Source organism: Bos grunniens, chromosome 5, assembly GCF_055505025.1.
Source record: "Bos grunniens cultivar Pamir isolate PY7600 chromosome 5, Bosgru_T2T1.0, whole genome shotgun sequence".
Classification (NCBI taxonomy): domain Eukaryota; kingdom Metazoa; phylum Chordata; class Mammalia; order Artiodactyla; family Bovidae; genus Bos; species Bos grunniens.
In genome coordinates, this window is record NC_141169.1 from 85,970,942 (window position 1) to 85,983,116 (window position 12,175).

Consider the following 12,175-nt stretch of genomic DNA (forward strand, 5'->3'; position numbering starts at 1 on the left):
ACTATTGAACACAATTGTCATTAGTACCAGGGAAGATAGCTTAGATCACTGAGACATACGACTTAAAATGGCTAAAGGCTGACTCCAGAATCCTAGAATGCACAAAAACAACAGAGTGGAAATGCTGGTGACACTTTAAGTGGCACAGAGCTGGGGGGCTGCTGAGAAAATGCCCATGAAAGCGGAACCTGGAGGCTGTGGGGCTGCTGAAACAAACGCAGGCGGGAATACAGTCTGCCACAGAGCAGAGCTCGGCCGGGGCCGGGACGGCGCTCCTCTGCAAGGGAGGCCCAGGTGCAGACACCTGTTTTTAATTTTCTTAAAATAAAGCTGAAAGCCTCTTGCTGCCTGTCAGCAGCCAAGCTGAGGGTTTTTTCCTTTGCTGCTGAAGGTTATAGTTCTGTTCCTACTAATCCAGATGCTATGCCCAGGTAAACTGAATGAAACGTCCATATTGTTCTCACATGTCTTCACCCATTTGTCAATTGTGAATGAGGTAGTTTACATACAGAAATATACTCCTGCAGAACAGACCTTACCCAGTATGGCCAACCACTCACTAGCTACTGTTGTGCTTTTGTTACAGCATTTATAAATTAAGAACTCTGGCATTTTCTGGAAGAAGATACTGAGGTTCGGAGAGGTAGAGAGTTGCCCAAATTCATAAAGTTCTTTTGTAGACTTGGAGTCAGAACATAGGTTTAACTTCAAATCCTATGCTCTTTATCTGACTCTGTGCGACCCCATAGACAGCAGCCCACCAGGCTCCCCTGTCCCTGGGATTCTCCAGGCAAGAATACTGGAGTGGGTTGCCATTTCCTTCTCCAATGCATAAAAGTGAAAAGCGAAAGTGAAGTCGCTCAGTCGTGTTCAACTCTTAGTGACCCCATGGACTGCAGCCCACCAGGCTCCTCCGTCCATGGGATTTTCACATGACTGAAGCAACTTAGCAGCAGCATCCTCTTTATCACTGCAATACTTCCTTTTAGATTATTTTATCCATTCATGCATTTTTCCTCTGGGACAATAGAGGCCCGCATCCCATCAGAACTGTCCAGCAAGCCATGTTTTAATTTTGTTATCTCCTTGGTCCTCATCCCAACACCTATCTTTGAGTATCTCCATCACTTAAATTCCCCTTCCAGTCTCATTTCACTCTTGTGTTTTAATTTCTCAGTACACAACCACATTCAACCTCAAAGCTGTAAGACTGTTATCTGCCCCATACATCATGCCTTCCATGCTAAGTATAGAAGCTGGAAGAGAATTTCCAGTGAGCTCATCTAGGTGACAGCCTACTCTAAAGTTCATGTCAGATTCTATGTTCAAATACAGAATTATAATATACAGGAGCTTCTCAGGCTCTTTCCCCAAAGAAATATTTATGCCTTCTAAAGGAATTATTTATGATTTCACTCACTGTCTACTGTATGAGCAACTCTCTGAAGATTTTATGTAGATGGGATAAAAAAATGGATGAATAATAAAGGGATGATAGCTTGGATTAGATCATTTAGTCTCTGTTTCCTGCACATCAGATTCACCCTAATATGCTGTATGCATACTCCAGATCTAAGAAGCTTTATTCACTTCATTTTCAAAGCAAACATTCATTTATACATCCAGGATTGCCCTTGTTAATAAGATACTTAAGAGATACATACAAAGAAGCAGAAGAAAGGATGCATGCTACCATTCAAGACATTTAATAATTCTAATGGCATATTTCAGGAGGGCAAGTGTGTATACTAATTACCTCATAAATCAGTCCAGTCCTGGTGGCAACTGAAAACTTGAACAATTTTCTCAGTCAACAGTAAATCCAGGGCATCTCATCAAATGTCATAAACAACTTCCTACTTCCAATTTGAGAACACTGTCATTAACCTAAAATTTTGGACTAAACAACTGCATCCCCACACAATTTGCTAATGAACCTTTCTTAGGTACAAGCAGAGAGCAACTGCCATGACATTTAATGAATTTATAAAGCTAACCAGACAGTTTCACAAGAACAAAATGTATTTAAATAGTTTTGTTTTCTGACTCAGAATTCAAATGTCTGAGTCAGAATTCAGACAGTATGTGGTAGTAGTGGTCATGGTGGAATGTGTGAGGATGCGTTTGTGTGATAACTGTCCTAGCTCACTGACATCTGTTCACAGTCTCTCTGGAAAATCTTCTCTACAGACTTCTTGAAAATATGTGCTACCCAAATTTCCCTCTTCTTGCACAGGTTTATTTTTCAGGGTATTATTAGAAAGATCTTCATAAGCAAAAGGTCATCAGAGCAAAATTTTGATAGGCATGCCTTCTTAGGGGAACAAAAAATACTAGCAAATGAAGGAGCTGATAAAGCAATGCTGTATCATATGCAGTGAGCAATTCAAGACAGAAAGGAAGCATTCATCCTACTTTATCCAGCCAGACAAAAATACATGCATCTCACTCAGGGTAGCTTTCATATTCTGTTTTAAATGATATTTGGACCAATTATCCTGAGTATACACTGGGAAGACAAGAGCAAGTTCATAATATTAAGAATGTATATTTTGGAATAAGTTGTAAAACTTGGCCTTTCCAAGAAGGCACTACAGACCAACAGAGGAGGGGATACATTTTTCATTTTACAAAACTGTGAGGTATAATAGTGATTTAACCAAAGGATAAATATAACTGGATCAAAAGATTAGACCTCAAAGCACAGCATCTAAAGCAAACACACTGTAAACCAACTTTGGAATGCCTTAATGAAGGCACATTCATGTTTCAGAATGAACAACTCTAATCACAAGGGGACCTTTTCCAATGCCCTCTGAGCAATACAAAAAATAACATATAGATTACATAACTTAAAGCATGCTTTACATTGTCTGACAGTGAAGCAGAGTACAATGATACTTAGAGTTACTGAAAATGAGCAAGTGCTACAAGGCTTAGAAATAATAATAATGAAGTGTTGAACAACCATTGCTATTTTAGAACTAGCCAGTTCCTTTAAATGCTTAAACAGCTTTCTCAGATAACAGCAGAAAGGGTACAATAAATCCAAAATAAACACAAGCCTGAAAATTTCCATGCTTATAGTTAGTTATGACCCAAATCAGTAACCTTCTATAAAGGGAACTTTCATACAGCTAGAACAAGAAGCTGGTTGAACAAAAGCATTTGTCTGATAAATGGTTTTATATATTTATATGCTTTACTTTTATTGAACTATATTTCTAGAATAAAATAAGCTTAAAAATAATCTGACATCTGTCATTTGACAACTGTCTTCTCACCCAAATCCTCAGTAAACATTTCTCCACTTTTAGGTAATACAGAAAAATTACAATATTCTAATTTTTAAAGCTATATATATGTGTATATATATATATATATATATAAAGAATGCCTTAATATTTTTAAAGACTTTTCACATGTATATAATATTTTGATACACATTGAATTCATAAGTATTTTTGCTCAACCCTAAAATAATTGCTTTTAAGAAAATAGAAAAAACCAGAGAGGCAGGCCTTTTCTACCATGTGATGGGTACAAACCAGCTAATAAAATCAGAGCAGAATATGTAAACAATTTGCAAGTTCAACTATCTCAGGCATACAAGATTTTTTTCCATGTTTACATTTACAGATATTGAGAAGTTTTAATTTTTTATTTTTAATTGGAGGGTAACTGCTTTATAATATTGTGTCAGTTTCTGCCATACAACAATGTGAATCGGCTATATGTATACATATGTCCCCTCCCTCTTGAACCTCCCTCCTTCTTGTTTAATTTTTAAAGAAATAACAGTCATGGAAAAATCTAGCTTTCATAAACAACAAAAAGGGAAAGTTAATGGTTAAATTCTTCCTCTTAGCCACTAGGCAGACCTCTGTGCATGCCCATAACTCTGCCTTCTAGAGCCATTTCAGCACCGTGAGTTCAGTAATAATACAGTAGCTGGAATCAAGACAAATGGCTGTAGCCCTTTCGCCCCTCACCTCAGAGTGGACTGAATTCGAACACAACAAATATTGGCTACTCACTTTTTGGTTTTCTTGTCCTCTGCCCAAGTGTCTGGCAAGTGTTCACTATCTCGGTATTTATAGTCTGGAGATTTCGTTGATCTGAAATTGCTTGTTCTAATTTATGCAGTGAAGGCTTCGCTTCTTCCCCGGCAGTGTGGGCTGCCCCATCTCCATCCTCCACCTGGATACCGACAGTTAACGCTGGATTTTAGCAGGGTGGCCGGGAAAGAAAGCAACTGAATGCTCACTCTGATTATGCACACGAAACTGAAAATGTGCTTTTCTTCTCAGGGAAGCGATAAGCCTCCACTGAACTTCTGCAATTCTGTGTTTGCATGCGCTTCGTATGCCTGAGCTATTTCTACAGTGGTAAAAGTCCTGATATGTCAAGTTGCCTCCTTCTGCAAAGTTGCCTCTTTCATCAGCAGGCTGTTGACACCGCCTCTTACAACTCCCCCTTTACTTCCTCCGCTCACTGCTAGTCGAGAGGGACTGAACTTCGCAGTTCCTCTTTGTTTTTTTGCTTCCTCCTCCATTTTTACTTCAGGGTTTTAAGGACATCTGAGGAGACTTCCTGTGCCTGTAATGTAGTCAGTCAAAGGCCACCCTACCTGCTTCTCTGCCTCCTCCAACCACTGGCTGGCTTCTTGGACCTGCTTCCTGAAGATGGCTTCCTGCTTGACAGTAACTTCTTGCAATTGTGTGATTGTTTCTAGTTGTTTCTGCCTGGAGTTAAAAAAAAAAAGTGCCAACCACAAGCTGTCAGTGACATTTCAACCAAGAGTTAACCCTCAGAAGTTATGACAAGTTCAAACTTAATACAGTTCTTCAGAGATGAGAGGGAAAAGTGAAAGTATTTATATACAGATAAATGGTTCACAAATATAGAAATTTAATTAGAGCAATTATATTGCTCACTTAGTCTAATAACCTCACTTTACAGATAAAAAACCGTTTCCTATTCTACATTGGAATATTCAGTTCCCCACAAGCTACATTCATAGTTTTTAGCTACACTGGCACCACAATGAGGTCACTGTGACAGGTGCAATATTTACATATCACACCTAGCATTTTCAAAAAAAAAAAAAGAAAGGAAAAAGAAAGAAGGGAAAGGAAAAAAGAGGGAACAAAAGAAATAAGCACTTTGTTTCATGACATTAGCCTTTCTCCTTAAGAATTGTCAATCATGGTATAATACATGCCTCGAACACAGGAAGGGCTGTTCTCAAGAATAGATAAAAGTGAGCAGTTAGTCTTTCCACTGCAGTCTTCTCTTTTCTAAAGTCTCTCCCCTCCCCTTTCTTCCTCACCTCAAATCTCTTAGTGTTGTAATGTTATTTCTCTTTTGGATCCAATCCTAAACCTCAAAATATATACAAATGTATCTGTTAGCTAATGAGATTATTTAAACCATGGTATGTACTAATACATCAATGACTGTCTGGAAGCAACTTGACCTAAATAAGGACCTTAGCTCAATGGAATGATATCCTTCAGGAGTTTCAAAACAGTGAGGAAGACACGGTCAGGTTTAGGCTTTTTGCGTGCCTCTCAAATGTTCATACATAGTCAGAATCCCATTGTGCACTGGCATAAATCCAGCCTTGATTACAAGAAGGACCATATGAGAGACAAAAACGGTCTCAGAGAATGCTTTACCACTGTGGTAAGCCAGCAAACAAAACCCTAACCAAAAATAAAAACTACCAAAACACACGTTCTATTCAGCATTGTTCAATAGCATGTAGTCAGTTTTTTCTTTTTTTTTAAATTGTGGTAAGAACATTTAAACTGAGATCTACCCTATATACCTTAAAGTGTACAATACAGTGTTGTTAATTATAGGCACAATGATGTACAAAAGATCTCTGGAACTTACTCATCTTACACAACTGATACTATATCTATTGAATTACACCCACCCATTTCCCCTCCCCAAGCCCCTAGAAACCACCATTCTACTCTGCTTCTACAGGTCTGACTATTTTATACACTTCATGCAAATGGAATCCTGTAGCATTTGTCCTTCTGTGACTGGTTTATTTCACTTATAGTATCTTTAAGATTTGTGGCAAATTTCCTTCTTTTCTCAAAAAGCTTTCAAAAACTTTTTTTTAAAAGGCAAATATTTCATTGTATGTATATATCATATTTTCTTTATTTATTCATCCTAGATGAGCATTTAGATTGCTTCCACATCTTGGCTATTAAGACTAATGCTGCAATGATAATGAGTGTGCAAATATCTTTTCAAGATTTTGAATTTGAATCCTTTTGGATATATACCCAGAAGTGGGACTGCTAGATCATATGGTAATTCTATTTTTAAGTTTTTTGAGAACCTTCAAACTATTTTCCATAGCAGTTGCACCATTTTAAATTCTTACCAACAGTATGCAAGGGTTTCAATTTCCCTATACACTTACAAACACTTGGTATATTTTGGGATTTTTTTTTTTTTAAATATAATAGCGTTCCGAACAGGTGTGATTCATTCATCATTGTGAATGACTCACTGTGGTTTTTATTTGCATTTCCCTGATGAATAATGATGTTGAACATCTTTTCATGTACTTGTTGGTCAATTTTATATCTTTTTTTTGTAAAAAGGTCTATTCACTTCTTTTGCCCATTTTTAAATTGGATTTTTCTTGTTACTGAGTTGTAGAAGTTCCTTCCGTATTTCGAATATTGACCCCTTTTCAAATAATTGCTCTGCAAATATTTTCTCTCATTCAATAGGTTACCTTTTCACTCTGTTATATCCTCAGATGTGTGGAAGCTTTTTAGTCCCATGTAGACTCACTTGCATATTTTTTCTTTTGTTGCTTATGCCTTTCATATCCAAAAAAGTATTGCCAAGAACAATGTCATGAAGGTTTTCCCCCAAGTTTTCTTCTAGAAGTTTTATAATTTTAAGCTACGTTTAACTTTTCAATCCATTTTGGGTTGATTTTTCTATATGGCATGTGATAAGGTTCATCTTTATTCTTTTACATGTGGATATCCAGTTTCATTTGTTGACTATCCATTCCCCATTGTGTATTCTTGGCACCCTACTTGAAGATTAGTTGATTATATACATGAGGGTTTATTTCAAGACAATCTACTCTATTTCACTGGTCTGTAGCTTTGTAACATATTTTGAAATCATCATGTGTGATACCTACAGCTTTGCTCTTTTTCAAGGCTGTTTTGGTCTTTTGTAGTTCCATATGAATATTAGGAATTTTCTTTGATGAGGGTGATAGAGGAGAGTGAAAATCCTGGCTTAAAACTCAACTTTCAAAAAATTAAGACCATGGCATCCAGCCCCATCACTTCATGGAAAATAGAAGGGGGGGAAGTGGAAACAGTGACAGATTTTATTTCCTTGGGTTCCAGAGTCACTATGGATGGTGACTGCAGCCATGAAATTAAGACACTTCCTCCTTGGAAGAAAAGCTATGACAAATAGATACCATATTAAAAAGCAGAGACATCACTTTGCCAACAAGGGTACATCTAGCCAAAGCTATGGTTTTTCCCTTAGTCATGTACAAATGTGAGAGTTGGACCATAAGGAAGGCTTAGTGCCAAAAAACTGATGTTTTCGAATTGTGGTGCTGAAGAAGACTCTTGAGAGTCCCTTGAACTTCAAGATAAAACCAGTCAATCCTAAAGGAAATCAACTCTGAGTATTCATTGTAAGGACTAATGCTGAAGCTGAAGCTCCTATACTTTGACCACCTGATGTGAAGAGCCAACTAACTAGAAAAGGAAGGATTAAAGGCAAAAGGAGGAGGCAGTAGAGGATGACAGTTAGATACCATCATTGATTGAATTGACATGATTTTGAGCAAACTCCAGGAGATAGTGAAGGATAGGGAAATCTGACACGCTGTAGTCCATGGAGTCACAAAGAGTCAGACACAACTTAGTAACTGAATAAAAACAAATTACTATAAAAAATGCCATTTGAATTTTAACAGAGATTGCACTGAATCTGTAAATTGCTTTGGGTAGTATGAACATCTTCACAATATTGTCTTCCAATTCATAAACACAAGATGTCTTTCCATTAATTTACATCTTTATTTCAGCACTGTCTCAGTTTTAGTGTATAGATCTTTATCTCCTTAAAGTTTATTCTTATCTTATTCTTTTGATACTACTTTAAATAGGATTGTTTTCTCAGTTTCCTTTTCAGATAATTATTAGTGTATAGAAATGCAACTGACTTATGTATGTTGATTTTGTATGTTGCATCTTTGTTGAATTTGTTTATTAGCTCTAACTGCTTTTTGTGGAGTCTTTAGGGTTTTCTATATATAGATCATGTCATCTGCAGAAATAATTTACTTCTTTCTTTCCAGTGCTAAGGCCTTCTATTTCTTTTCCTTGCCTAATGGCTCAGGCCAGGACTGTACCTATATATCTACCATTACTAGTGAATTTTATACTTTAGTGTACTTTTAATCACTGTTTAAGGGCTTCCAAGGTGGCACAGTGGTAAAGAATCTGCCTACAATGCAGGAGACATGGGTCTGATTCCTGGATTGGGAAGATCCCCTGATGAAGGAAACGGCAACCCATTCTAGTATTCCTGCCTAGAAAATTCCAAGGAAAAAGGAGCCTTATGGGCTACAGTCCATTTCATTTCAACTTCAATAACTCCCTTTAGCATTTCTTATAATGCAAGCCTAGTGGTAATGAACTCCCTTGGCTTTTGTTTGTATGGGGAAATATATCACCATTTTTTGAGGGATAGTTTTGCTGGGTATAGTGCCCTTGTTTGGTGGTTCTTTCCTTTCAATACTTCAAATATATTATCCCACTCTTTTCTGACCTGCAAGATTTCTGCTGAGAAATCCATTGATAGTCTTATGAGTGCTCCCTTTTATCTGACAAAACCTTCCTCTTGCTGCTTTCAAAATTCTTTGACTTTTAACACTTTGATTATAGCATGTCTCAGTGTGGATTTCTTTGGGTTCATCTTACTTGAAATCCTTTAGGCCTCTGGGGTCCTTCCCAAATTTTGGAAGTTTTTAACCATTATTTCCTTGAATAACCTTTCTATCCCTTTTCTTCTCTCTTCTCCTTCTGGGACTCCATAATACAGATGTTGGTCTACTCGATGATGTCCATTAAGTTTTTTCACTCTTTTTTTTTTTTTACTCTTCTGACTAAATTTCCAAAGATCTCTCTTCAAGTTCACTAATCTTTTATTCTACTTGATCTAGTCCGCTATTGAACTCCTCTGATAAAATTTTAGGTATTTTTCTCCTCCAGTACTTCTGTTTGTCGCTGGTTTTTTTTTTTTTTTTTTTTTTTGTCTTTTTGTTAATAGCCTCACTTTGTGTCACTTTGTCCATGCATTGCTCTCCCATCCTCATTGCATATCTTTATGACAGTTATTTTGAAATCTCTGTGAGGTAAATATTTTATCTCTGTTTCATTAGGTGCAGTTTTGGGAAATTTATTTTGTTCTTGTATTTCAGACATATTTTCCTATGTCTTAATTTTTCTTGACTCTTTGTGTATAGTTTTACTATACCCAGCAAAACTATCCCTCAAAAATGGTGATATATTTCCCCATACAAGAGTCTTTGGTTCTTCACAAAAAGAACCACCTCTCCCAGTATCCACAGACTGGCCTTTTACAGGAAAAATTCCTTACCAACCACTTTGAGCAAAGATTCTAAGAATCCCTCAGAATCTTTATGTTAGCTCAACCCACCATTTTTGTTCTTAGTGGAACCTAAGTATCTAGGGTATGAGATTTCCATCATTGCTGATACAGGCATGATAGAAGCCAATCTCGCAGGCAATCCCCAGAAAACCTGCAGTGTTGTATGTATGATCCAACCCTTTCCTTACCTAGGGAGAAGCTGTGATCAGGAATTTTTCATCTGCTTATTCTATGCTGGCCAGGGGTAGGGACTATGATGAATGATTGTGTGCTAAAACAAACCACTTGCTTTATTTTCAGTGTCCCCCAGGTGTCTGGAGTATACCCAGTCCATCTGCATCTTTGACACAGATGAAACAGAAGCTAGTATTCTGGGCAGTCTTCAGCAAATTTGGAATGTTGGGCACAACAGTCCAACTCCTTCCCTATCTAGAAAGAAATTCAAAGCTGGAGGGTTCCTTCTGATCATATGACACTATGCCAGGAGCTGGAATTATGGTGAAAGGGTATTTAGAATTTTTCTACCAGCATTGATGTGGCTCATTTCATGGTTACCCAGGGTACAAGAGCCTCTTAAGTAGCTGCTGGACTTATCACAAAAGGAATTTGTTCATGTATTACTGTTGAGTCAGTGTATCTATTGGAAGAAGGAGGGTCCATTACTTTCTATTCCACCTTCTTGCTGGTATCACCTCATCTGCTTTTTAAGACATCCATTTTATCTACTTTTATCTTTTCCAGGAATAGTCTAAGCTCTCAAGAGTATCCATTATCTTTCCAGGGAAAGTAAAAGGAATGTGAAGATCAACAGAAATCCATACTTAATAATACTAAAGTTTTTCATGACTTATGTGTACTTACACCTATAAATCTTATTTACAACGTTTATTTACTTTGATATTATGAATATGAAGCACAGCAGCCTTAGAAATGCTTTAACAAATTAGATAGTGTCATTTAGCAGATGAATATCAATTAAAGGTATTCAACAGAAACTTTGAAGATTTTTCTTCTATAGAGATTTTCATTATCGTGTTAAGAGGTTAGGTGTGTGTGTATTTAAATTCAACAACTCTTCTTGTTATCATGTCCTAATGCTAAATCTTGACTTTTTAGTCTTACCAAGTCTGAGTCTCCCCCAGATCTTACCATCTAGTGCCCCATTTACAAAGTTTTCAGACCAAAAACACTTAAGTCAAGGATGACTCTTGCATTCCCACATCTAATTTACTAGTATGTCAGATGTGATCTATCCTTAGAACACAGTTTGAATCCAACCATTTCTTATCACCTTCACAACCATCACCCTGGCTCACATTATACCCCTCACCTGGACTACTATTACAATGGCACCTAACACAATAGCTTTTTTGACCATGACTCAGTAAATGTTTTATATTTCACTCAAGCACACACACATGCACCTGGCTGAAACAAAAATTTTATTAAATAGTACTTACTCTTCCTGTATGCAAAGTATTCTGATGTTTTGTGTTTATTTCTTTAAAGGGTTATAATCCAGTAAATTGATTTCAAGATATCTAATTGGTGATCTGTTATTGAAAAAAGCTCTTCTCACCTGTCTGTTTTCACTTTTGCCCTCTATAGACGATTCTCTACCTGGCAGCCAGAATGAATGTCCAAAACATAAGTCATATTATTTCTCTGCTTATAATTGTCAATGGCTTCCCATCTACTCAAAATAAAACCCCAATTCCTAAATGTGATCTGCAAGGCTGAGGACCTGACCTCTGCTTATTTTTCCTACCTCATTGCCTACCACTCCCCAGCACTCACCCCACCCCTGCCATGCTGACCCCTTGCTGCTGTTCAAACATACCAAGCTCATTACAGCCCCAGGTCCTTTCCACTGACTATTTCCTCTGCCTAGAATACTCCCCAAATAATCACATATCTCACTTTCTCACTTCATTTATCTAGTTAACTTACTATTCCTCAGACAGACCTTTCCTGATCATTCTTTCTAAAATTAGGTCCTTATGCCCCTGGTCAGTCTTGGTCTTCTTATCCTGTTTTAATTCTCTTCATATCACCTACTGTTCCCTGGAATTGTACTGTATAATTACATGTTTGTTTATTATCTGTGTCCCTTAATAGATGTTAGTTTTACGGAGGTAAAGATTTCTGTCTTATTTTCTATAATTCCCTAGTATTTAGAGGGGGGAAAAGTCTGGCAAAGAAGTGGCACTTGGATGTACAAAAGCATTTGCAAATGATCACATGCTTTTCTCACCAAGCCCCCTAAGGGTCTTTTTTTTTTCTTCCACTGTTTCTTGTTGCCTCACTCATCTCTTTCCAATCCTCAGCACTGGAACTATCTGTCTTGCACCTGAATGAAGGCTTTCTCCTCAGCAAACAATTAACTTCTAAAAGCTTGCTTTTAATAAATGTTTCCTACTTCATCTAAACATAGAAGTCTCTCTCACTCCCACAGAATACTTCACTCATGTCCTTATTCACA

General features: G+C 37.2%; 1 protein-coding gene across 14 annotated transcripts in view; it reads right to left on the minus strand.

Annotated features, from left to right (window-relative positions):
* The window catches only part of IRAG2 (inositol 1,4,5-triphosphate receptor associated 2), a 109,385-nt gene that overhangs the window by 50,242 nt on the left and 46,968 nt on the right, over nt 1-12,175 (minus strand). For 11 of the 14 annotated variants that reach the window (XM_086401689.1, XM_086401692.1, XM_086401690.1 and 8 more), the window contains 2 exons: nt 4,631-4,745; nt 4,038-4,200 (listed from right to left, as the gene is read on the minus strand). In XM_086401689.1, the coding sequence (XP_086257815.1) occupies nt 4,038-4,200; nt 4,631-4,745 (278 nt within the window). Of the gene's footprint in view, nt 1-188; nt 275-4,037; nt 4,746-12,175 lie in introns of those variants that run through there. The other 3 variants (XM_086401702.1, XM_086401700.1, XM_086401701.1) reach the window with 3 other exon arrangements.